Below are 27,330 nucleotides of genomic sequence, written 5' to 3' on the forward strand. Positions count from 1 at the left end.
AGAAGATTTAGAGGGGTTTATCCGTCTAACAGGATTTCTAGAGCCAGGTATTCTCTCTTTATCTACTACAGGAATTGGTTTTACAAGGATACTTATTTAGAAAATATTCTTAAATATGCTTATCTAAATATAAAAATCTGTACTGGGAGTTAGTTTGCCAGGATTCCGGAGGAGAGGAGAGAGATACATTTAAGAGCCTGAGACCATTTCATTTTTTGTACATGAAAAGAAGCACAAATAAAGCATAAATGTTACTTATGTGGTTAGGATAGCAAGTTGAACTTTGAAATAGAATAGCTGTCTTGGAGAATTGCCAACTTACATGGCCTAACAAATAATGACCTTGATTTGATAATTTTATAAATGTTGTTGTAATTGTATTTCCTCTGTGTGATTCATTGTCTCTCTTGAACAAGGTGTTGCAGTGAACATTGAAATTCTCCATATTCAGGTTAATTATTTGCTTGGTAGGGACATATTGTCCTGCTCCTGTAAAACAATTTTGTATAGCTAGCAGTTGGACAGGGACCCATTCATTCCAGAGCTCAGGAGAAAAATATGATATTGTATTTTTGCTTAGTTAAATTTAAAGTATGCAGCTAATATGTAATTTCCTGGGACTTTCCTGTCATTTTTAATGGTTATACAGAAAGTAGAATTCCCCCTCCTACTGAATTTTTGAGGAAATAAAATGCCTCCACAGTAACTGGGAGAATTCAGTCTGAATTATAACAGTCAAATATTGTCAGTCTATATCAGTTTTCCAGAATTACAGACTTCATATTTTACCTTTATAGAGCTGATATATAATCAATCAGCTGAATTATCAAGACAAGGAAAGGCAGAAATTTTTCCATTTCAGAAGGTGTAAAGGTGTCTATGTTCATTTTATGGGATTTACTGCTTCTAAATGAGTTGTTTTCAGTTGTTAGTATCAGTAAAAGGATTTCTTATGTCATGGTTCCTAGGTGCTCTTTATGAAATTGATCCCCTCTCATCAAACTTTTCTTCTTCTACAAACATAGCTAATGTCTCTCATATTGAAAAAGTTAACTTGAGAAAAACACTTTCTGTTTTCTCCAATGGATATATTTTAAGATCTGAAAAAGGGGACATTTTTTAAAAAAAAAGATGTGATTTGTATTACAAGACTTTGCTTGGCTTTTGGATAGAGAGCAGGCCTGCAGAAAAGGAATTGGGGGTTTACTGGTGGATGAAAGCCTGAACATGAGCCAGCAATGTGCGCTCGCAGCCCAGAAAGCCAATCGCATCCTGGGCTGCATCAAGAGAAGTGGCCAGCAGGTTGAGGGAGGGGATTCTGCCCCTCTCCTCTGCTTTGGTGAGACCCCACCTGCAGTGCTGTGTCCAGCTCTGGAGCCTCCAGCACAAGAAAGACATGGACCTGCTTGAGCAGGTGCACAAAGATCATCAAGGGGCTGATGCACCTCCCCTATGAGGACAGGCTGAGAGAGTTGGGGTTGTTCACCCTGGAGAAGAGAAGGCAACGGGGAGACGTTCTAGTGGCCTTACAGTACCTAAAGGAGACCTGCAGGAAAGGTGAGGAGGGACTCTTGATCAGGGAGTGTAGTGATAGGATGAGGAATAATGGTTGCAAACTGAGAGAGGGTAGATTTAGATTAGGTATTGGGAAAAAATTCTTCCCTGTGAGGGTGGTGAGGCACTGGAAGAGGTTGCCCAGAGAAGCTGTGGCTGCCCCCTCCTTGGCAGTGTTCAAGGCCAGGCTGGATGGGGCTTTGAGCAACCTGGTTTAGTGGAAGGTGTCCCTGCCCATGGCGGGAGGGGTTAGTTTAGATGATCTTCAAGATCCCTTCCTACTCAAACCATTCTGTGATTCTATGATTCTATTACATGTGCTATTGGTATCTGTGTATAATGTAAAGCTGATCTTTCGGGGTCTCAAAAATTGCTTTACCTTATAGTTTATTCCTCTATGCCACTCATCCTCATCTACATATCTTTTGATTTTCTGGTATCTTCCCAGAATGTGTTAAGGGTCCAGCATTAGCTTTTAACTTTGTGCTATGTGGGTATAGTCTCACCTTGCTTATTTTCTGGCTCACAAACCTTAGTCACATTTCCCTTATCAAATTCCTAGATTTTCGTGGAGCTGACACTTCACAGAAGTAACTGCAGGGTCAATATCTTATGTGTCTTTCTAAAGACAGTACAGCGCAGCACTTAGTGCACTATCGTCTGCATGACAGCAGCTCAGATAAACACCAAACTATGTGAACAAGACAAGTGAAATTACATCAGCGTAGGAGAATATTGTGGTGAAATAGAAGTGGCATGATGACTGTTCCACTGGCTTACCTTCCAGTTGCTGATTGTGTGGTATCACCGGGCTTCCTTGTGCTTTTGGTATTCCCAGTCAGTTCAGTATCTTCCAGGTGTCTTTGTCTTACCTGCCATAAAAAATTGCAGCAACCTATTGCTTTGAGTTGCGTTAGCACAGACAACAACAGCAGTTTGGATGAACAGAACAATTACCACTGAATCTAGGCTTTCTTTTTTGTAGCAAACTTTCAGTCCTGGACCACAGGTCAGTGTTAGAGGTGGAGGTTCTTCAGGACCTTGGCATCTTACCCAGGATTAGTTTTCTTTATTGTCTGCATAGTCCCCCTAAAATATGTGTTTTGTATCATCTAGGTTTTCATCATCTTTTTTTTTTTTTTTTTTTTCCTGTCACAAAGCTGTTTTTCATCATACAAGTGTCGAAAGATCTGATTTTTTGAAAGTGTCTTGAACTGTTTTCTTCTTTGTTGCTGCTAGAGGTAAATTCAGAGAACAGCCAGTCTTCATATAGAATTTCAGTAGGACCTGTTAGTTACTTTGCTGTTTGCCTACCAAATTTTAACTTAGCTTTAAATGAGTACCTTGACTTAAATAAGTAGTGACATTTCTGTGTTTTCAATTAAATTCTTTGGGAATTTTTAGATTTTGTGACTTTTAACACTGTTTATTTGAAATCTCAAAATATATGCATGTCTTCTGGAAAATTAAACCGAGGTTTTGAACAAATGTTTTTTGGAAATCATTGTGAAATCAAAGTTTAAGAAACTGCTGTCCTCAAGTACTTAGCTGTCACCTCCTCAGCTGAGAATGTGGTAGCTAGACTAGTAAGCTCTTAGGATGTATCAGTGTAACTTACAGCTGGGAAAGGCAGGGTTGTAACTGGAAATAGCCATCACTAACAAGCATTCCACTGTTCACATTGTGTTATGTTTTGTCTTAACTCTAGACCATATTAAATGCAAAGAGATTCATCCTCAGATAAAGAAACTTCTTAATAGCAACCATTTCAGATGCAAGGAGAAGCATGAGATTTACAAAGCACAAATTGACAGCCTAAAATGCCCTACTCTTTTTTACAAATCCTTTGGGAACATATTTTCAAAGATCCATGGCAATGATGTTGGCAGCCTAGGAGAGGTATAATAGTGATTTTTTAATGTCTTCTCCAAAAGCATCAGAAGTCCATGTTTCCCACAACATGACTCTAAAGACACTGAAGATTTATCACTGAGCTACAAAGAAACTCAGAACCAGATGATTTGTCTTTGTCTGTACACCTGGAGATTTTCCAATGTAATGCCAAAAGAGGCAAATCTATTCATACTTGTTGAGGGGGGTTCATAATGGGTTTAAATGAAAATACAAGTTACACTTCATTAAGCTGATGTAATTTGCATCTTGAGGGACAGAAGGACAAAGCCTTAGCAGGAAACACAGTCAACAAGAGATTTTAAAGTAATGCAAGGAAAAGCCATTTTGTTACTTTCTTCTCTTTTCTGTGGATTGCTCTCCTGGCATGTTTGGGCTCTGTGATAATGAAGTGCATTTAAATCACCTCAGGGATGTGTAACTTTTCACCACGACTTAGGACAGCTCTGGATTTGTTTTAGTGATGGTTCAAATAGTCCCCCCCCTTTATTACAAATTTCAGTTAGATATTTACCTTTTTTCCATATATAAAATGAATAAATAATTTTTGTCCAGATATTGGACAAATACCTGAATTGGTTGAATCTAAACCCCATGAAAGGGAAATAGCAATCTGAGAAGCCTTCTTGTATTACTTTGATGTTATTTCCCCTAGTATCCAAGTCTAAATTGCAGATAAATAGTAATATTTGATGGCTATATTTTGTCATCCATGATTACTGAAGGGATACTTTCACTGTTCCAGCAGAGAAGAGGATTTCACCCAGCCCTGCCTTCTTTTAATTTCTCCAGATTTAATGGACATCCTTGCAGTTGAATGAATATTTCACAAATTTACTTCACACTGAGTACAAGCAATCACACTCATTATGGCTGTAATATTTGTAGTTTTTTCCCTGTTGATGGATGGCTATTATGTCATTGTATTCAGTCATTTGCAAGTTCTGTTTTCTGTGAATTTGTTTCTTGACTGCTGTATAATTTTTCATGCTTGTGTAGTGCAGCAAGCTACATAGTTAATGCTGTGAAAGGTAGCATTTTAGTATTACAGATGGAGTTACAGGAAAGAGGATGAGGTTTGATTGCTGAATACAAATTGCATGAGTTCTGAATACTTAGGAGTTCTACTGCAGCATGTCTGGGTATACAACCTTTGAGCATGAACCCATCTTTTTGATGTTTCCAAATGATGAATTACATTCAAACTATGGGAAATAACAGATGTATGTATAGGGATTCTATAACTTCATTAAATAGTTATTTCAGTTATTTTTCTTCCATTGTTAATGCTTAATAGCAGGAATGTATTTGCCAAGATAATATCATAGTCAGAACTTCTGTAAGCAAAGTCACAGGAACCCAGAAATGTTACTATTTTATTGGTCTAGTTTCATAAAACTCACTTTGGTGAGCTCTAAGTATGCTCAGAGGGTGGATTACAAATTAGCCCTTTTTGTGGTTAACATAAACTGTTTGTCTGTGAGATGAAAAATCAGTAGGCACATTGCCTTGCCCTACTGTGAAGTTCTGCATTTTTAGAACTAAGGGAAAAAAAGATCAAGTATTGTAAAATTATAAAAATCAGTGATTGTGAATGCTCGGTAACTACCAATCAGAGGTTGCGTTAAGGTTCTTTCCCACCATCCTTCCACTGCTGCAGATGTAATGGTTCAGTTTGGTTTGAATGATGAGGCAAATTAAAAAAAAAAAAAAGAAAACCACAACCTTTTCCAAGTCTTTTCAGTGTGGACTTACAAATTTCCAAGTCTTATCATCTGTCTCCAATAGTGACAGAGGAAAGCCATGAATGTTCAATGGGAATTTCTGCCTTTTTTTCCCCATTCGAAGATAATTTAGGTAAGTAGAAGATAAAATAAGGTTACTAAATTAAGCGTGTCTATGTGTATATAAACAAAATCGGTTTGTTACCCATTTGCCAGCATTTTGGCTCAGCTGCAGTAGTGAGTATCGTAACTGCTTTAAAATTGATTAGACATTTTAACTTGAAATTTAACTCTGGATATGGCAGAGAGAGATAAGCCTGTGAATAGGAGCATAAAACATTAATCTTGCAGTACTCCAGCTGATCTCAGTAAAGCTGGTGTGTTGTATTTGTTCTTTGGCTTTGAAGAAATTTAAAGTCTTATGCTTCCAGTGTGACCTATGCACACACGAGTGGTCTTTGACTGCTTATTATATGGGTCAAGAATCACTGGGCCCTTTTGCTTATCATAAAAGTGAACAGGTTTTTTGTTAAAACAGAGGTGTTTCTGCAGCACGCAGGGATGGTATGCCTGTTTTTTTTTTGGCAGGGGAGACCCGGTTTGTTTGACCACTAGCTGTTCTATAAGTTTCTGCCCAAAAGAGACCTGAAAGCAGTGTTTCTATCCAGTCCCACAGTGGCTTCCAATGTTGAAGCAACATGAATGTGCAAAATGAAGTAGCCATTTTAATTGGAAGCTGATTTATTTTAATTTGATATGAAGCTGTTCAGAGCAACATTTCCTATTCTACTTTCATTTTCAATTTTTGTCTGTGTTGCGATGCTTCATCTAAGAAAGTTCAGTTTAACTTCAGTGATGTGGCAAAGTAACTAACATGAAAGCAGCCAGTTCTAAGGCCTTCTCCACTTATTTTCACATCCGTAACAGTAATAACTTTCTTTAGCTGGAGTTTTTGAGTGCTTTAGGGCAACTATATGCTGGTTTTGAGTAAGTTCAGCTACTATTTCTGCTTTTAGTAAACATACTGTTTCCTGATGATGAACTATTCTTTAAATTGATCCTGGTATAAAGAAGTGGCTTGAAGAGGACATGCTTTCCAGCATGAAAACCAATTAAAAATATACACCAAAGCACAAGAGGAAAAAGGGCAAGGTGCAAATCTGTTACCTTTTTAGTCAGTTATATCTGTCAGTTTGTGATCTCCATGACACCTATATTTCACTTACCACACACCTGAAGACCAGTTCTAACTACCAGGTAGGATGCTAAGCAGTCTTTTGTAGCAGCTAGCATTTTTAAGTGCTTTGGTTGACAATATTATCAGACCCTAGTCGAACCCTGAGTTTAACAGCAGATAGTAGTATTTTCTTAAACACGACTTCCAAGTTTATCTCAACCCTACTGCTGTTGAAAATTCCGCCCATTCTTGCCATTTTGTCTTACAATTACATGACTGTATATTACAGTAGTTGTAATGCTTTTACAATATTGGTAAATTGTAGTGGAAATATTCCACATTATGTAGTTGTCCTAAGTGATGCATGTACATTACCAGACTGGATATTCTTACTCTCCTTCCCTGGAAAGATGGTGGAGCAGCTCATTTTGGGGGTCATCTCAAAACATGTGGAGGAAAAGAAGGTTATCAGAAGTAGGCAACATGGATTCACCAAGGGGAAGGGAACTAATCTGGTAGCCTTCTACAAGGGCATAACTGGCTGGGTAGATGAAGGGAGAGTAGTGGCGTTGTCTACCTTGACTTCAGCAAGGCTTTCTACACTGTCTCCTATAGCATCCTCATAGGTAAGCTTAGGAAGTGTGGTTAGATGAGTGGGCAGTGGGGTGGACTGGAAATTGGCTGAAAGGTAGAGTTCAGAGGGTTCTGGTCAGTGGCACAGAGTCTAGTTGGAGGTCCGTAACAAGTGATATTCCCCAGGTGTTATAATCAAGTTTGCATTTTGAATAGGTAATTACTTTCATTGATAACTAATTGCTTTTAATGAACGACTTAATTGCTTTAAGGAATAACTAACGCTATGTATTGATATTAGTTTACATTGTAGTAAGAAATATACAAAACCTCACTTATGCTAAGAAACAACAGATGCAGGCCTTGCAAAGAAGGTCAAAGCTAAAGCTGCAGCTAATTGTGAAATTGTCCAGAAAAGGACAGGGAGGCAGGGAGACAGGTACAGGGAGTGAAAGTACACATTCTTGGCTTGTCTTCTTATCTTATGTGGTGAAACCAGAGAAACTAAGGAATGTTAAAGTGAAGACCCTCACATCCTCCCCATCCTAATTTGCATATCAGAGATCTTGATCAGTAAGGTAACCAATGATTATATTAGTATAGGAATACTAATGAAGTTAGTTAATAGGGTGGACCAATCATTGTAAATGTCAAAATTAATAGCGGGCATAACATGCATGCTTATGTTAAAATATGTTAAAGACCGTGACTTTGCAAAAAAAGGATATAAAAAATGATGTATTTTTGATATAACTTCGAAGCACACCAGGTGGAGCTATCCCCCGTGCTTCCCAGCGCTGCAATAAAGAAGTGTCTGCTTATCTGCAATTGTGTAGATAAGTTTGTCGTGATTGCGACCTTTCGTCAACACAGGGGGTCAGTACTGCGTCTGGTCTTGTTCACCATATTCATCAATGACCTGGATGAAGGGACAGGGTGCACCCTCAGCAAGTTTGCTGATGGCACAAAACTGGGAGGAGTGGCTGACACACCAGCAGGCTGTGCTGCCATTCAGTGAGACCTCGACAGGCTGGAGAGCTGGACGGAGAGGAACTTAATGAGGTTCGACAAGGGCAAGTGTAGGGTCCTGCACCTGGGAGGAATAACCCTGTGCACCGGCACAGGCTGGGGCTGACCTGCTGGAGAGCAGCTCTGTGGAGAGGGACCTGGGAGTCCTGGTGCACAGAAAGTTAGCTGTGAGCCAGCAATGTGCCCTTGTGTCCAAGAAGAGCAATGGTCTCCTGGGGTGTATCAAGATGAGTGTGGCCAGCAGGTCAAGGGAGGTTCTCCTCCCCCTCTACTCTGCCCTGGTAAGGCCTCATCTGGAGCACTGTGTCCAGTTCTGGGCCCCCCAGTTCAAGAGGGACAGGGAGCTAATGGAGAGTGTACAGCAAAGGGCTACATAGATGATTAGGGGGCTGGAGCATCTCTCTTAAGAAGAGAGGCTGAGGGACTTGGGGCTTTTTAGCCTAGAGAAGACTGAGGGGGGATCTTATCAATGCTTATAAATATCTAAAGGGCAGGTGTCAGGAGGATGGGGACAGTCTTTTTTCAGTGGTGCCCAGCAACAGGACAAGGGGCAATGGGCACCAACTGGAGCACAGGAAGTTCCACCTGAACATAAGGAAAAACTCAAAGGAAAGTGACAAAGCACTGGAACAGGCTGCCGGGAGAGGTTGTGGAGTCTCCTTCTCTGGAGACATTCAAAACCTACCTGAACCTGTTCCTGTGTGACCTGCTGTAAGTGAACCTGCTCTGGCAGGGGCTTTGGACTAGGTGATCTCCAGAGTTCCCTTCTAACCCCCACCATTCTGTGTGATTCTGTGATTTCTTTCTACTTGTGGTGCAGTGATGTCAACCACTTCCGTCTCCCATTTATACATCATACTCCCATTGGTCTCAGGACAGAATGCTGTTCCTAACATTGAAAAACACTCGTTTTTGCAGGACCCAGGTTCTGAGTTAGAGCTTATGCTTTACAAAAGAATGCTTCTTGAAAATTCCTTGGTGGTCTGAATGCTAGAGTGTCCGCTGTGTGGGCAAAGCTGGTCACCTGCATGTTTGGTTCCTAGGATCAGTCAAATCTAAGAGCAAAAGAATGCTTTTTGTGCTCTGTCCTTTTTTTTCCTTGTTCCCATGCAATGGTACACCGATTGCTATTCAAAAGTCACCATTTATCAATACTCACTGAATCATCATCCTCCTTATTGATACTGTGTACCATTATCAGGTTTCTGTTACTGCCTGTCAACTCAATGGATTTTGACATTCAGGACTACTCAAATATGTATCAAAATATAAGTATGAATTACAAATATCACAGATACTTCATACTCTAAATAGAAGGGAAACTGGAGTATTGCTTGCTAGTGATGATTGTGAGGTATTTTACTTTCTTATTGCATATTCTGTTTGTATTTCAACATCTGTAAAATGATTTTTTTTTTCCATTTTCAAGAGCTTTAAAGCTCTTGAAGTGTTTATTTTAGATTTTGTTCCACCACAAAAAAATGATAGCATAGTGCTTAGTAATGCAAGTGGCTTCTTTTTTTCTTATATTAAAATGTTGCTAAAAATGACATGGAGATTTTTTGCTAGACATTTACTTAAACTATTTATTCACTTCTTCAGCAAAGAAATTAAAAGAATCAGGAGCACAGATATCTAAAGATGTACACCAGACATTAATTCCAACAATTGTACACAAAACAGTACCGTTTACAGAAGCACTTTTGCTCTTTGGCTGTCGTTGGTGTGCTCCAAAATCTTTTTTCATCTCTCTTACTTTTTGTCAATGGTCATTAGTGCTTTGCACATCTCTCCTGAAGTTTAAACTACCTTGGCTAAGGTCCATGGTATGGAGTACAGAAGCTTGCTTCTGCTGCAGAGAAGTTGCACGTTGACGTATTGTGGATATATATGGCTTGGATTTCCTGACTGCGTGTCTGTTCAGGTCTTTATTCACTTACTCAGTGTGCTGGGATCTGAGTCTGTCCAGCTCCCCAGGAGGTCTGAGAACCTCATCAGCATCACTTCTGCTTAAATACAGAGGCTCACTCCTGGAAGAGCGAGCATATGTAGCCTTTTCATTGTACCTGGTAGAGCTTTCAGTCATTTTTCAAATACAAAATGCTTACAAAAGAAAGCAATGCCATTTTCTCCCTGCTGGCTTTCTGAAATCTCGTGTTGGGAAAAGCACTTACCATGTATTTCATATGAATGGAAAGCTCTCGGTAATGACTGGTATTTCTGAGTCTATTGCAGCCTGTGCAGCTGTTGAAAATGTCATTGGGGATGGCAAAAATAGGGAAGGATTTTAAGCAAGGCCATGCACCATCTGACTTTGATATTAGTTGAGAAGGAAAAAAAAAAAAAAAAGAAAAAGCAATAGGATGCTTGAAGAATAGAGAACCTGTTGGATGTAAATGCATAAAATGGACAAAAATAGAAAAGTGTTATTACTGGTTCTTGAAATCATCAGTAAAATGACTTTATTCAGAATACTAGCTGGAAATCTATGAATTTTGCAGACTCTGTGATTGCATTTCACATATCTATGGGGAGAAGTTTGAACAATAAGGCCAACATTAATATTCCTGCATTGAGATGTTGGTGTAATTCTTTGACAGTGTATGCTGAGAGGTTGAAATGTCCCTAATGTTTTCCAAGTCAAATTTTTATTAGTATTACTGACTAGACTCACCTTCTGTGTCCAGTTTTTTGTCAGTTATGATGGAAGTATGATACTATCTTTTTCTGTATTTAGATGTGACTAAAAATAATTCTGGCAACGTGTTGCCTCACATCTCTGCATGGGCTTCTGATCTTTCTCATCTGGACAGAATTTGGAAGCTTTCTTCTCTTTCTTACGCAGGCATTAACCTTGTTTCTCTCCTTTGTTTCTTTCTATTCTTATCTATGTTTGATTTTTATTTTTTTTATGCACTGTTTCTTCACTACTTCTCATACATAAAATTCTCTATTTTTTCCTTTTTATCCAGTCATTTTTCTCATCTTTCTGGGTTTTTTTAAATTGTTTGTTTGCTTTTGACTTGTGTCTTATGTAGTGCAAGATCACCTGATGTTTCTGAGTTTTAATGTTCATGGAATGCTCTACTACAAGGTTGCCTTGGGAACTAAGGGAAGACCTCATTTTAGAGCCTGTGATGCTTTTTGGGATCAATGGTCATTTGTTCATCTACCATATGCACTTAGAGAAATTAGAAGAAACTTCCCAAGAAACTTCAGGGTCTCAATTGGGCAAATAGAATAGAGAGAATAAGGACCAGAAAATAAATTGGTGTGCATGTCCCTTTTACTGTGGTTCAACAAAGTGATCGCTGTTCATTGTTTCATTGCGAAGGAGACGGTATATACATACACCATGTATAAACCTTGAAGAGATTGGTTTTACTTTGTACTTGAAAAATACATTTAGGATGAATATGATTTCTATTTGTGTTTATTTCACTGACAGGTATGGATAGGGCCATTATGTTACCTGTGGATGTTGCTGGCATCTTAACTAAACGTTGTAGCACCAGATAGCTTCAGATGTTTCTTATTCTCAAACTGCAACTGCACACGGCTGTGGTAATAGCCGGTTTATTCAACCTGCTTTACAGACTTATTAGTGCATATTCATGTGAGGAATTTCATCCCTTTCCAATATTTCCCAGCACTGACACTGAGACGTGCATAATTGTACCTCATAGTTGCTTCTGAGTACCATCTGTGAGACTTTGTGAAAGGCTGTTCAGAGATGTGATTGTATTGGAGCACAGAAAACAGATACCTAATAGGTCTTTAACTGAACAAATCATGCTTATTTTTTATGCAGGGAATAAATCACAAGATAGTGGGATTGCAGAGATGGAGGAACTTCCAGTCCCACACAACATCAAAATAAGTAACATCACATGTGATTCCTTCAAGATTTCTTGGGACATGGATTCTAAATCCAAGGATCGCATTACTCATTACTTCATCGATCTCAACAAGAAAGAAAACAAGAATTCCAACAAATTTAAACACAAGGTAATTTTAGTTTAAAAATCAAGATGGAAATCCTTGATTTTAAATAGATGAATCTCAGTGTTTTATTAACCTTTCAAAGACAGACTGTGGGGAACAGGTATTGGACATGCAGCACAGGTGAGTTTTGATTAATCTGATTGACTTTTTTTTTTTTTTTCTCGAAATACCTTCTCTGTCTCTTGCCTATGTGCCTGTACACATGAATAAATTTGTTTCATAGAGGACTGAACATTACCTTTTCTATTTCATTTGAAAACAGTTTTGGAACCTGTACAGTGTTTTGCAAGACAGACATTTTTATTCCTGACTAGGTCTTAGTCATTATTTAAACAATTTATGTATTCTGTGCCTGTCCTTGTTCAGTGACAGACTCATGAGAGCAAAACACGTTGTTTCAACAGAAGAGTCACAAATTCTAGTGCACTTCTAGGAAGGCTTCCAGCAATTTTAGTTTGCAGTATTCAGCACTGTGACCTGAATATTCATCCAGCTTCTTTCCTCAAGCCACTGATGCAGGGACATATTGAGTGCATTGCAGAATCTGTACTTACCAAATCCAGCAAAATTTGCTTTGACCTCACTATAGTTGAAATATTGAGATGTCAAGAGAAACATGGAAAGAGATAGAAGATGAAACAATACAATCATCTACAAATTTAAAAACAATGTTGGCAATCTCTCTAAAAGATAAGGTTTTGCGAAGGCGCAAATAACCATCCAGACAAATATGAGTGCTCTAATTCTATCGAAACCTAAATTACTATTGGTTTATAAGCCAGTGGGATAACCAGGAAATATTTCCACCAATTTCTGAGTCTCTTTACTGTGAGAGTATTTTTCCTGTGACTTCTATTAATAGCAGGTGTATAATTTTCACATTTCCTTATTTGACTTTTTCTTTTAATGTGGTTGGAAGTAACATACGCATTAAGTGTAATGAAAAATCACTAACTACTCGTTGAAATTGAGAATTTTACATGTTTGGCCGAGATGTTGCAGCTGCTAGGAACCACTGTGCGAAGCACTACCAAATTTAATGTTGTAATAGGCATTTATTACGACCCATTTTTAATTGCAATAGCAAATAAAGTAAGGTATGTTTGTTTTTTTCTTACTGTTATTACTTGTGGACTGACAGCCTTTGAATTTGAATTCCCATTTTATACTGCAGGAATAGATATATCTTCCAATATAAATACCTACTGGGATGGATTCTTTAATTTCTTTCATATTTTTGATCTACATGTGTCCTAGTTTTGGCTGGGACAGAGTTAATTGTCTTCCTCATAGCTGGTATAGTGTTGTGTTTTGCATTTAGTGTGAGAAGAATGTTGATAACACCCTGATGTTTTAGTTGTTGCTAAGGAGAGCTGATCCTAAGTTAGGGATTTTTCAGTTTCCCATATTTGGTCAGTGAGCAGGTGCCTAAGAAGCTGGGAGGGAGCACGGCCAGGACAGCTGACCTGAAGTAGCCAAAGGGATATTCCATACCATAGAATGTCATGCACAGTATGTAAACTGGGGGGAGTTGGCTGGGAGGGGTGGATTGCTGCTTGGGTGTCAATCAGTGCTGGTAAGCAATTGCATTGGGCATCACTTGTCTTTTCTTGGGTTTTGTTTCTCTTTTTTTTTGGTTGTTATATTCTTTTTCATTACTATTATTATTATTGTTGTTGTTGTTATAATATTTTAGTTTAGTTTAGTTATTAACCCGTTCTTACCTCAACCCACAAGTTTTACTTCTTTTTTCAATTCTCCCCCATCCCACTGGGAGCGGGGAGGAATGAGCAAGTGGCTGCGTGGTGCTTAGTTGCCCGCTGGGGTTAAACCATGACTTGTTTTTTCATACATGTGCAAACTAGTGTAAAGTTGTAAAAATTGTTTTTGTAAAAGGTAGAGCCACCCTAGAGAATCAAATGCTATATACACTTCAAAATCTGTATCACAGTGATGAAACTAGTGCTAAAATGGAGAGGGACAAAAAAGGATATTGGTAGTGTAATAAAGATAAGCCATTAGATTTATTTTGTTTGTCTCAGCAATTCCCTAGCTTTTTACTGTGATGAAGCATTTAGTCAAGGGAGAGAGGTAACTGGTTTTGTAAGAACAGGAGACTAAACTCTATCAATTAAAATGATTAATAAGTTGGATGTCTTGTCAGGATTAACTTAAAATTACTCAGTACTAATTGTGTTAGTGACCTGGTAAAGCTTTTTTTTTTGGCTTTTTTTGTTTTTTATTTTCCCCCAGCCAGAATGATGGAAATCCAGACAGCAGACAGGAGAACTGCACAGACTGAATACTCTAACTGTTATCTGTGCCAGAGCACATATGCGTTTGCCTTCAGGCATCTTTAGTGCTAAGTAATTTTTAACACACTTTCTAGAATGAGCTTTTGTTGAGAACTTAAGAATTGCTCAAATTCAAAATTTGCTCTAACCTTGGTATGGTTAGAGACAAGCCTCCTTCCTCCCAATAACGTTAGTTATATGAGTTTGACAGCTGAAGCTCAGCAGCAGACCTGCTGAGTAGGGAGCTGATTGCCTGGCAGCTGCAGCACCAGGGACTGAATCTTCCCTGCATCCAGAGGGAACTGAATTAGCCCACACTCATCCATTGCTTTCACAACAAAGCTGTTGTATAAAGGTGAAGGATATCACTGCCCCTTCTCATGGTAGAGTTTTTTGGAAAGAAACGAGTGAGCCCTACCACTTAGCTATAGAAAAGAGCCTTGGGACTTACTCTCAGGAGTCATCCAGCAGTCAGGCTGTGGAAGGAGATGGGCATCTTCAGGGGAAAAAAAATCATCCTTGCTTAGCTTACAGGTAGGGTAAATCACTGACTGCAAGTGCCTGTCTCACTCACAGGTGATAAACCCAGGTGACCAGCTTAAACTATTTTCTAACTTGTAGAGAGGGTTAAGTCTGAGTTTGCTCTCATGGCTGTGAGCAAGTGACTTGGCACATAGGCTTAACCTGATAGACAGGTGCTATACCTCAGGAAAGAGGCCTGTTTGTTTTCCTTGTGTGCCCAGGTGAGCACACGTGAATGATTCATCCTTTCAATACTTTTTCTGTTGGCAAATATATAAAGTTTGTTCAGCATATTTAGGGTGCATAGAGTTTTATTACTTATGACTAGTGTCATCGTATCTGTGAAGGAGGAGGTTTGTGTTGTATGTAAAGACTAGAATTCTAATAAGGCTTTGTTTTCTCAATGCAATTTTCATACCTCCCCTCTTTTTCAAGACACGGAAGTATGATAAATCCCATGATATTTAGCAAAACTAGGATTAGAACCTCAGTGTGCTGAGTTCCCACAATGTGTCCTATGAGCAGACCTGGCAAAGGGAAGCATAAGTTCAAATGGGAGAAAGCTGAAAATTGAAAGTTGCTTCTTTGGCAACGAAAAGGGACTGCAAAGCACGCATCTTTTCCCAAAAAGGAGAGAGGTAGTGTGACTCGTATACCTGGCTGCTTAGTTATTCCGTGCTTCCAGGTTGTTCTTGGAAGTTATTACTGTCTGGGTACCTTTAGAGTTGTCTGGAGGGTGCTGGTGGTGGAGCAGTCATCTGCCACTCCAGAATCCCGTCTCTCCTTGAGCTGGTATATATCTCCTTTGCACTTCTTTGGGGCTCAGCCAGGAATGAGAGCTGAGCAAAAGAGAGATGAAAGCAAGAAACTGAGAATCCCCAGAGAAATTTCAACATGAACATTTGAATATTTTTTCCTGAGTTCAGTATACCAACTGACTTAAAAAAGAAGAAAATAAAAAAAAAAAAGGAAAAAAAAGTGTTTGCTTAGAGAAAGAACAACAGATTAGCAGATTAGGATTATGAAAAGCATCATATCTGCCTCTCCTCCCCAGCTGTGCAAGAGATAAACCCCTCTGTTTAGTGTGGTTTTAGGTAATTGCCCCTTTTTTGGTACAGTTAGAAGAGTTTCCTGCTAGACAGCTGGAAGGTAAGACTTTGACTCATGGGGGCAATGAGGCTTTTGATGTTACATGAGAATTGACAAGATTAATGGGGGCAAAACTCACCACCAGGTTGTGGGCACAGAGACCTGACCGAGGTGGAGGCAGATGTTACCGTTGCCAAAGAAAAGATGACAGGAGGACTAATGATTGTGACTGTAGCAGCCGCTGACTGCATTAGCAGTAGCAGACTCAGTCCCATGGGATGCCTTTGCAATATAGTTTCAGGGTGGTAGCTTTAAATGTCGTTTGGGGTTTCTTTTATTTTTTCTTGTAATTTTTCTCTATCTTCTATACATTGTTTATTTCAGAGTGTACAACTGAATGCTTTACAGAGAAAGTTTCTCCCAACTGTTACTTGGTTTAAATGAGAATTAGCAAAAAAGAAATCATGACAACAAAATCTTACCCTTGATTATCCATCAGTCGTATTTCAGTTCTTGGAATATCACAAGCTGCTGATTTTACAGTTCCTTAATACTGAAACCAATGAATATTTTTTGCTGACAGAAAAACAATAGAAGAAAGATATTTTTCCATGATAGAAGACAAGCAAAAAAAAAAAATCTTTCAGGTCTTGCTTGCAAATCATGAACAGAGAACGTCTCTCTTCTATTTCTTTTTTTTCATTAAGGGACTACTGTGCTAATATTTATAGGTGGATGACTATGGACTAGTATTTATAGGTGGACAGTTATGGATGTTATCTAAAATGCCTACTCTTCACATAGCAGCCATCTTACTTTTCTGTGATTGCTGATAAATATTCAAAAGTAAATACCTCTGTCACTCTGTCACAGCTCTTTGGGTACACTATGCAGAGAGACCTGGATCTGTTTAGCCTGGAGAAGAGAAGGCTGAGAGGGGATCTTATCAATGTTTATCAATATCCAAAGGGCGGGTGTCAAAAGGATGGGGCCAGGCTCTTTTCAGTGGTGCCCAGTGAGAGAACAAGAGGCAACGGGCACAAACTGGAGCACAGGAAGTTCCGCCTCAACATGAGAAAAAACTTATTTCCTTTGAAGGTGGCAGAGCACTGGAACAAGCTGCCCAGAGAGGCTGTGGGGTCTCCTTCTCTGGAGATGTTCAAAACCTGCCTGGATGTGATCCTGTGTGACCTGCTCTAGGAGAACTTGCTTTAGCAGGAGGTTGGACTAGGTCATCTGCAGAGGTCCATTCCAACCCCTGCCATTCTGTGTGTGATTCTTTGATTCAACTCCACCGTGAGTCCTTTCACCCACAGTTCTAGCACAAGCTATCCCATTCTTCAATTTTTCTTCACCTTAGTGATCTGAAATGCAGTCTTCGGTACTGTAGAAATTATTTCAATAACAACAAGCAGTTATTCTTTGTTGCAGTATGGTGTCGTGCAGTGGAAGAGCAAAACAGAGTATCTGAAACGGTGGCAGGATGGAAAGATGTGCAATGACAGGCACAAATTATCTAGCTCTATATTTGACTTGTTCTGGCCCTTCCTGTACATAGGGGTATTTTGATACATGTAAAATAAGCGATTACGCTGCAACGCCTTAAATTTTCTCTATTGAAGTTTGGTTTGGAAGATATCAACAGCAGTATAGGTAGACTGATTGATGACAGGAGGAATTTTGTTTGGGTACACTGAGTGAAAGAAAACAATGGTAATGAGAGGACAAGAAGCTCTTAAATTAAGATATCCTTGTGCTCAGTAGTGTGTCTTTCTCTGTTTGCATACTTAAGCACAAATGGCCCTAGTCTGAATTGTATATTTGGGCTATATATAACAGTATCAGTTTATAGTCACTTGGAACCAACAATAAACTCGTACATGCAAGTTATCACCGTAGCTCTTAGAGCAGACCTTAGACCATTGTCCCCAGCCACGCTGTTAACTTTGCTGCACCAATGGACTGTGAGAAGTAACCAAGGTTTACACAGAAGAGCCAGGGGCTGGGGATTACATTGCAAAAACAGCAAAGGAAGGGGTGGTGGATTGGTTTGGTTGCACTGCTGACTTGTGTGTTATTTTGTCTTTTAATTTCCGTCAGGATGTACCCACTAAACTGGTGGCCAAAGCTGTTCCTTTGCCTATGACAGTCCGTGGGCACTGGTTCTTGAGCCCAAGAACAGAATACACAGTAGCAGTGCAGACAGCATCAAAGCAAGTTGATGGCGATTATGTTGTTTCTGAGTGGAGCGAAATCATCGAGTTTTGCACAGCAGGTAATATTACTGAGGAAACATGCACCACAGAACGCCTGCAATTGATGCTAACTTTGCTGCCTGAGTGGGTTAGCCATCTACCAGTGCCAGCTAGGCTGGCGGAGTTATAATAGTCACACCTGGAAACTGGAATTCTAACTTTAGGCTTTGTACCTGCTCAGGTTTGGCATGTTAATGAGCAGCAGCTGGACTGCCCCTTCGTTCTGCCATAGCTTAGCTGCCCCGAAGTGCTGTGCCTGGCACTACCGCTTGTCCCAGGCTAGGAAAGGAGCAGGGCCGCTTTTGTGGTGCCTTTTGCTGGCTACTGGCACCTGTGGAGAATAGACAGAGTAGCAGGTCCCTAAGACAGCATGCTTAAAACATTTTGCTGCTCTCCCTTCTCTGCATGCAGGAAAGCCTGAGCATCACTAACACCCTGTCTCGAGGACAGTTTAGCCCGTCATTGATTTATATGTCTCTTTGGATGTTCATCACCTAGTGCCAATGTGCTTGCCTGTGAGAAAGCTGACTGCTGAAGCAAGCTCTCTATGACTCCTGTGTTAGCTGAGATGCCATTTAGGCTGGGCCCTAAGCAAGCTTTTTTAGTTATGTGAATTGTTATTGGCTCATGACTGGGTACGTTGTAGCACACAGTTTATCAAATGGTATAAGCCAGAGAGGGCAGCTTTCAGTTCCTCTGCAGTCCCAAATACAAGGAAACCAGCTCTAGCACAGGAAATCCTGAGCTGAAATTTGAAGTAGGCTTGCAGGGCATTCATGGGGAAAATCAAACATGCATGTTCTTGCCATTTGTCTGTTGCCACTGTTGGAAACAGGTGCTGTGCTATATAGTTTCTGTATAGCTGCTGCATGATACAAGGTATGTTACCAAGGCTCTGTTCTCAGTTTTAAGTCTGCATGTTTGTGTAGCTTTTGGAGACTATTGTGGTTTTTCCTGCCCCCATACTAGCAGATTGTCTTTTCTTTCCAGATTATTCAAAAGTTCACCTGACACAGCTATTGGAAAAAGCTGAAGTAATTGCAGGCCGTATGCTTAAACTGTCTGTTTTTTATCGGAATCAGCACAAAGAATACTTTGATTATATCAGGTAAGAAAGTAAATATGTGCAAAATTCTTTGGCAAATTAAGGGCATAATGAAAATAAGTAAATGGAGGCAGCTGTGCCAAAGCTAGAGCAGAATGTCTGTGTGCTTTATTGCCAGTTCAGAAGGGAAAAAATAAAATATAACTCATTTCTTCCACCTTGCTTAACTCAACACTTCCATTAGGCAATAAAAGTTTATGTTTTGAAGCAGAAACTGAAGTACTCACAGGGTCTCCAGCCTGATTAAAGTGTCTGTTATCATAACAGAGTGTTTAGTAGCCAGATAACTTATATTGTACTAACTTATATTGTACTAAGAAATTTAAAGTGAGATGTCTAATAGTAGGGGTGTAAAACTGTGTGCATGGGCATTTGCCTGCATATGAGTTCCATCTCAAATACTTGGTCTTCACATACAACCACGCCATTTCTATGCCCAAAAGTAGTAATTTGGCCTCTGCAATCCAAATGTTAATTTACAGGTTGTGGGGAGGGAGAAGGGATGGTGCGTAGACCATTTTACAACACTGTGCTTCAGTTGTAATGAGTAAATAGAATAGCTGGAGGTAGACTCCTTATTCCTATTGGAGACCCAGTGTGCCTTCGCACACGCAACCAGCAGCGTCATTACAATAGAAGACATTTCAGTAGAAGGAGTCAAAGCTCGTGTGCTGACTGAGCAGGAGCAGCCACCATGCAGAGGTAACCTTCCACTGTTAGAAGGTAAGCAGTGTGTCGATATCTGTTTCAGCGCTGTCAGAAGGGTGGCAGCACTGACTATGCTGCTTTAATATGCATTGAGAGATGGGGCTGCTGCTGTGCCCCATAATTGCAGTTTTATGTGGGTGTCACACTAATACCTGTCTAGAATGGAAAGTTTTTTAAAATTAGTGAAGAAAAAAAATTAACTCAAGGGAATCCAACTCCAAAGAGCAGACACCACCACCCTTGGAAACATTCCCACTTTGTAGTCATGAGTATCTGCTCAATTCCAGGAGTGTCATGTATATTCCAGAGTGCGGGGTTTGCTCTTGCCCTCTGTGTTTTGGAAGAATTATTATATTGCACATAGTGACAAAGCCGCAAAATTCAATGGAGGTAGAGAATGAATTGCAGTTGTTGAGGCTCTTTGACGGCCTCCTAAATCTCTGCTGCCATCCTGGACTAGATACCACAGAAGAGAAGTGCCTGTGGTGGTTGTGGTTCTCCTACAGCTTTGTGTTCAACTATGTAATGATAGTGCACCAGCCTTTGTGTTCATAAGCTTTGAAAATTGCCACTGAGGTGCATTTATAGCTGTGAGTTTGGCCTTGTTCTGCCAATGTGACTCTAATTGATTGCACTGTATCTTTTCACCTCCCTCCTGTTATGTTCTTTCTTGGTTCAATACAAATAGAGGCAAGTTTGTTTTCCCTTCTGTTAGTGAGCTAAAGAGACCAAAAGCTGTGTTTTACCAGGTCAGTATGAAGCTAGAATACCTGTAACTGTCTGATGGTCACCTTTTCTGATCAGAAAGGTACTAATATGGTCACAAGGGCTGGTCCTTCCACAACGCACCCTTCTGAATGTTTTGTTAAAAGTCCTGACCACATGCTTCCTTTTAGGAAGAATTCCTTGTCATACCACACCTGCCAATGGCTTCTGTGGTGTCATAACTAGTAAACAAGCTTGGAAAAGCCTATAGAGTAGCTCTAGCAGCATTGACGAACCAGCAACTGTCACAGCGCTAAAGCAGTAACCCGCAAATGTAGGGTTTGAAGTGTGAGCTTGTAAGTGGTGTTCATGTCACTCTGCTGCTTACCTCGGCTGGGAGCGCCATGGCGCAGCTCAGGTCCCCGGAAAGAGTGACCTATAATTAGCCTAATTGGCCACTGGATGTCAGTATCTTGCCACAGAAATGGAACTGCAGGACACCTGGCTTTTCGGGTTGCAGAGATGGTGGTTATTCAAGCGGATTCTTTTTTTAACCCTAGTAATCACTCCAGTCGTAAAATACTAATTGTACCTCCCCACCCCAATCAATAACTTGTGAAACAGGGCTTGAGACAATAGCGATGTAGTATTTGAACGGCCCAGAAAACTTTTGAAATTTCTCTCTGACTCAAATTAAGATATGCTGCTGAGATTAGAAATAATGAAAAAAATCACAGTTGGCGACATTACTGAGTTGACTTAGGGCTGGTTTGCATGTATGCACTGAATTTGTTTGCTTTGACTGCTGCCTCTCGCTTTAACCTGGTAAAAACTTTCTCTGGCACAGCACCGTTTTACCTGGAGCTGTTGAAAGTTAAACACAGACAGAACAGTCTTGGCTAGTTTCCTCTCTCCTCAGAGGGGGAAAAAAGAAGGAAAAAAAAAAAAAAAAAAAGAGAGGAAAGACGAGGGAGGGGTGTCAAAGTAAAGCAAGAGGGAGCATGTAAGACAGCCCCACAGCCTCATGCGTTTTTAATCCATTATAAAGGCATTTTCAAAGGGTCCCTAGTAAATCTGGTGTTTTGCAAGACTTACAAAAGGGAATGTTTCCCTTTCTGGTATCACATGGTTCCAGGTGCAGAGGGAGCCAAAGCTGTCACCATGACACTTCCACAAGTGTGTGGGGCACAAATTCTGGGGAATGTCCTGTTATACATAGAATCTCAGGGGCTAAGAAGGATTAGATGGGGTGCTTTGGACTGCTTTCCTAAATTTAGCAGCCTAATGCTGCTGGGTGCAATTTGGGATTCAGGGTTTTAAAAATTCACTTGTTACATTGAATGTTTCTGTTCACTGGAACCAAATTGAGCTCAGCTTGCAAAAAAGTTAGGCTTATACATTTTTTCCCCATAGGACTAGTGACTGCAGAAGCTGGATACCAACCAAAGTAGATACTAACCAAATTGCCTAATAGTCTGTGCCCAGCTCTGCTCTGATTGAAGTCAGCAGTAGACAAATTAGACCTGAAATTATCACTTGGGGGAAAAAACCTGTGGCAGACAGTACATTCCTTCCTATAAGCTCTTTGAAAAACATCATTCAGAAATAACTTTCCCTGGCAGTTTTCTACATGGAATATGTACTGCCTGTGCTAAAAACGTGCATTAACAAACTATATATTCATTGTGTTGAGACTGACTTGTGATTTTAAACGTGTGATTGAACTGAAATGTGTTTATTGTTAGCATTGTAGTGGAAGGCTGAACAAATCAGCTTATTAAAGACATTGGTGGTTTGGGGGCTTTTTTGTTTGTGCTATTCTTTGCCTGCATATAATACCCTCACAGCTGACAGAAGCCAGACTGGAAAAGATTTTCTCCTTGAACAGGAGTTATTCCAGCTCTTTCTGAGTCTGTCATCACTTGATTTTCTTGGTCCTAAGATCATGACACTAACCACAGTTTTCAGTTTAACAGTTTTCCTTTGTGTCCCTTCAGTACCATTACCAAACAGCGTGACATCCTAACTTCCCACTTTTTCTTTAACATGTGATACAAAATAAACAATACGAGTCGTTCATTTGTAGAGAGCATCATGGGAATGCTATGCAGCCCTCTGTTAAGGATAACAGTGGCAGCCATGGCTCGCCGATTAGTGGGAAGCTGGAAGGCATCTTCTTTAGCTGCAACACTGAGTTTAACACTGGGAAGCCTCCACAAGATTCACCTTATGGAAGATACAGGTTTGAGATTGCAGCTGAAAAACTCTTCAACCCAAACACTAACTTGTACTTTGGAGACTTCTACTGCATGTACACAGCCTACCACTACGTCATTCTCGTTATCGCCCCTGTTGGATCACCAGGAGATGAATTCTGTAAGCAGCGCCTTCCTCAACTAAATATAAAAGATAATAAATTTCTGACCTGTGATGAAGAAGACGGTGTCATGGTTTACCATCATGCCCAGGATGTTATTTTGGAAGTAATTTACACCGATCCTGTGGATCTCTCCCTTGGCACAGTTGCAGAAATTACTGGTCACCAACTAATGAGCTTGTCTACTGCAAACGCAAAGAAAGATCCAAGCTGCAAGACCTGCAATATCAGTGTTGGACGTTGAGACTTCCCTCGTTAACGTAGGAGCCTTCAAACCTCTGTTGCCCATTTCCATAGTCAGACATTTTTGTCAGAAGCATGCACATGCCGCTGTCACCAAAAGCAAAAACGAGTCTTCAAAATCTCCAATAGCGTTTTTAGTATTTCTTCTCTCCCTCTTTCCCTTCTGTTCCCCGATGCTTTAAAAGATTAGAAGTCCTGGATTTCTTTCTGGCAACCATTTATACCTAGATGCTGCAAAAATTGTTTTCTGTTTCTTGCCAAACATAACAAAATCCTATATAAACTGCTTTAGCAAAATAAAAATAACAGCTTATAAATGGTGTTTAAATATGCATTCATTTTAACTACTGAACAAATACTGGGATAACTCCAAACAGCATGAAAGGTTGTAATTGCAGCATGATTTGAATTTCAGAGCCTAGAAATGTCAGCACTTCCAACGTGTTGTTTGACAGTGTTATTTATGTTATTTATATTAGCTAACTAAAACCAGAAACTGTGTCTCGACATAATAAATATAATAGAAAAATATTTTATTTGTACCATTGTATAAAATATTATGCAATCATATAGAATATATAGATTACATTTTAATATCAATTGTATACATGTCATGAAATCATTTTCCCTTATCAAAGATGTAGTTTGTAAACTTCAAATAGCTCTGTATCTGTTCCTGTTGCTCTAGATGACTTTAATTAAAACAGATTTACGAAGGAGACCATTTCTGATTCATAAAAGTTACATTATAAATTAAGTCAGTACACTGAAACAACAAACCTCTGAGAAATAAAAAATTCCTTTTCTAGTATTCATACTTTTTCCTCCAAAGTACTTGAAAATGTGTATGTCTTCAAAATCATGTCAAGCCATTACACACAATATAAATACAAACAAGGTTGGTATACATTAGGCTTTATAAAAAGAAAATTTTCTCACCAAGATAGAAAACAGATTGCTTATACTATGTGGTCAATACAAAATGACAGTTAAAGCAAAACACTAAACATAATTCAACGTATTCAAGTCGCATTTTTGTTTTGTTTCGTTTGTTTTGATTTATTCTTCCTTCCTTTGTGTCTGGGCTAGGTATCTCCCAGAATCCCTGCTTCTCGTTTCTAGTACAAAACCTAGATAAGCCTTCTTTTCATAGTCCACTTTTCACACAAATGGTCTATCACAAATAGTGAAAAACTCTCCTTAATATTACAAAGTGTAGTGCTCTGAAAGTTAAGAAAGATGCATAATTCCAATGGAAAAATATCTTTTCTATAATGTTATTTTTAGTAAACATGTAGTGTAGCATCCTTATCAGATAACTGTGACAATCAATTATATACCATGTACTTAATCTATCCAAAAATATCTGAAGCATAATGCAATAATCTAGTCTCGGTTTAATATATATATATATATGTGGCAATTTATAACACAAGAAATACTTTGACATTTTACAAAGTGCATGCGTCTAAATGAGCTTTGGTAGTTAGAAAAGCAAATGTTATAGCGTCAGGCAAAATAAAGTGCAACCTTTAATATGGAAATAAAAGTTAGCATGTAGTCGATCTATTTACTAAATTTTAAGTACTGTGAGTCAGGTCCTGTGAATACTAGTGAAAAGGACAGCAGCCAGTACATTTGTTTTATCCCTTCCCAGTAAACTCTTGTCTATTTCATTTTGCCAAACACTTTCTTTTATTTCTAAAAAAAACAATAGTTCTATTTGGCAGCCATGTTCCGTCCTTCTTTTTTTGCGTAGGCAGCATCACTTTGCTCTGCTCCCAGAATTTTAGACCAAATCCTGGTGCTGGTTCTTTGTATGCATCTTTCTTTGAAGCTGCTGGAAGTGAATGGCAACTCTCTCTTGAAAGATAGTGTATGTTCATGAGTTTTTTCCTTCGTTTCTTTTAAGCTCATGTTTCTTTTAATCTAGTGAATCAGCACACTGAGAACCCATATTAATAGTTAATTATAGTGCATGTTAATTCTAGAAAGAAATATGTGGTAGTTTATCATGTACTAAAAACCTGGAGAGCATTTCCTCACACTTTTTAAAACTAAGAGCAGGTCAAAACGAGGATTTGCTATACTTCAGTGTCCTTTTAATTTCTAACATTCTCACAGTGCACTTCAAGGCTTTTTCAAAAGGAAAAAATATATACTATAGTCCACTCACCCGTGCTTAATATTCTTGCATATTGCTGTCCTCTCTCAGCCCAGCTAGTATAATTGGTAAAGTGCATCCAAAATCTCAGTGTGTCAAATAATTGTGCAGCAGACCAAGACCTGTAAAATTACTTCCTCTTTTTCATTACTTGTTTGTTTGCTAGGGTTTTTTTGCTAGTGAACAATACCACGGCACTGCATTCACTTCAAATTGTTTTGGAAATGTCATGCTTACTGATGAGAACCTCCAAGAGCCTAATTTTGGCTTTTGTGTGCTTGTATTCAGAGTATTCCTCAGCCATTGGCACCCGGTCTTCTTTTTGAGGACTCCTGTGAAAAGCAAATAAAAGTGCCATCACTTTTATGAGTAAGAGGAGAAACAGTCTTTAAAATTAATTCTGCAACAACTAGTGAGGATTGGGTTGGATGTTTTAATATTTTTTTCCTATCTGTAGCTGACTAAAGATAATTCAACAGGATCAAAAAGCTCTAATAGACAGAAATGAAAGTAGAGTATTTAAAATACTGAACTTTCATATGCCAGGTAGTTTTCTTTCTTGTCAACTATGCAGGCATAACTAACTACATTCTCAAATACACAGAGAAGTTTTTACATAGTGCTTTGAAAACTGTAATCAAAATACTACTTGCCCGTATCCTCCAGAGTTTTCAGCAAACAAGTTTGCTAAATGGAGGCAAGAGGATAAACAGAGTGAAAAGTAGCTGGTATTTGTCTATAGTGAAAGAAACAGTGGCTTCTGTTTTTAAATCTGGCCTTTTAAAAACAGCCCAACTGCCAAGTGTAATCCTTGCAGACTGACATACTCAGAAAGACTTTATCAGCCTCTGTTCAGCTCAGAGTTTATACCCGTTGCAGGCATGTCCTGGAAGATCCCCAGTTCCAGCCTGCCCTCAGAGATGCCCACATCCTGGAGGAACTACGCAGGGAGATGGCCAACTCCACAGAGACCAGGCACCTCCATGGTATCTTCCAGTCCCTAGCTGCAGCTCCTTTGGCCTGCTCACCTAAGAGTACCCATCCTCGCAGAAACAAACATGTCCGCATAGGAGCCCAAAGGGGAGAAGGAGAGGGCTTTTGTCAAGCTGGTTATTTACCTTCCTGTCTGTTTATAGAACTGTTCCTCAAACTCTCTCAGAGCCTTGCGAAGCCTTTTCTTGTCTTCTTTTGTTTCTTTGAGATGTTCAAGCAGAACAGGCCTGTAAAACAGAGACGAGAGCATGAAACCCCCATGTGCTTGGAAGTATTGTAAAAGCTGCGGCTTCAGTAATAAGCAGCCTGCTGCTGTGGGCCACAGCACGCGCTGATCTCTGACCCGAGACATTCCACCACATCCCTCCAACTATGGCTATAACTGGCTGTACCATCACATGCAATAACCAGTTGTGCACCCTCCCTTTTACCAGTATTCGCTCCCTTCTAGTAAAGTGAATGCAGAGACTCTATGGACAACATCGGAGGAAAAGCTTTCAGCATTGAATCTTGCTAGTGGTCTTAATTCTGTGTGGAATTAATGGAGTTGATGGGCTTTGCAGCTCGCTAACTGAATTAATGTCAGCATCCAAGCCTAAAAGCAGCTGTTACCAAGCGTTATTGTGATGCAGTGGAAATGCCGGTGGTACCCAGAATCAACATTTTTGGAGTCTATGCTTTAGCTGGTATGTGGAGAATAAGATTTTTAAGCAGAAAAAGACTTCCATTGTGACATATGCAGCTGGGTTTTTTTTTTTTTTTTGTAATAACAAAATGCACAGAAATACCTTCACTGTGTTTGTGAGCAAACTATTGCATACGTAGTTGGGTTACAGAGAAAAAACAAGACATTTTTATTTACTTTCAGTTTTGGTAGAGCCTAGTCAACTTCATTTGTGTGT

The 27,330-nt window shown here is 39.5% G+C and overlaps 2 protein-coding genes across 2 annotated transcripts in view; one reads left to right on the top strand and one right to left on the bottom strand.

The window, feature by feature from the left end:
- PHYHIPL (phytanoyl-CoA 2-hydroxylase interacting protein like) overlaps positions 1 to 23,272 on the top strand; it is a 39,287-nt gene extending 16,015 nt beyond the window's left edge. The window contains exons 2-5 of the mRNA XM_086467050.1: positions 11,780 to 11,976; positions 17,979 to 18,153; positions 19,124 to 19,241; positions 22,738 to 23,272. Coding sequence (XP_086323176.1) covers positions 11,780 to 11,976; positions 17,979 to 18,153; positions 19,124 to 19,241; positions 22,738 to 23,272 — 1,025 coding nt within the window. The remainder of the gene's footprint in view (positions 1 to 11,779; positions 11,977 to 17,978; positions 18,154 to 19,123; positions 19,242 to 22,737) is intronic.
- A 2,371-nt stretch (positions 23,273 to 25,643) lies between these two features.
- The window catches only part of FAM13C (family with sequence similarity 13 member C), a 129,274-nt gene continuing 127,587 nt past the window's right edge, over positions 25,644 to 27,330 (bottom strand). Inside the window, 2 exon segments of the mRNA XM_086466674.1 lie at positions 25,644 to 25,767; positions 26,554 to 26,655. Coding sequence (XP_086322800.1) covers positions 25,644 to 25,767; positions 26,554 to 26,655 — 226 coding nt within the window.

Source organism: Leptosomus discolor, chromosome 6 (genome assembly GCF_034619465.1).
Source record: "Leptosomus discolor isolate bLepDis1 chromosome 6, bLepDis1.hap2, whole genome shotgun sequence".
In the NCBI taxonomy this organism is placed as follows: Eukaryota; Metazoa; Chordata; class Aves; order Leptosomiformes; family Leptosomidae; genus Leptosomus; species Leptosomus discolor.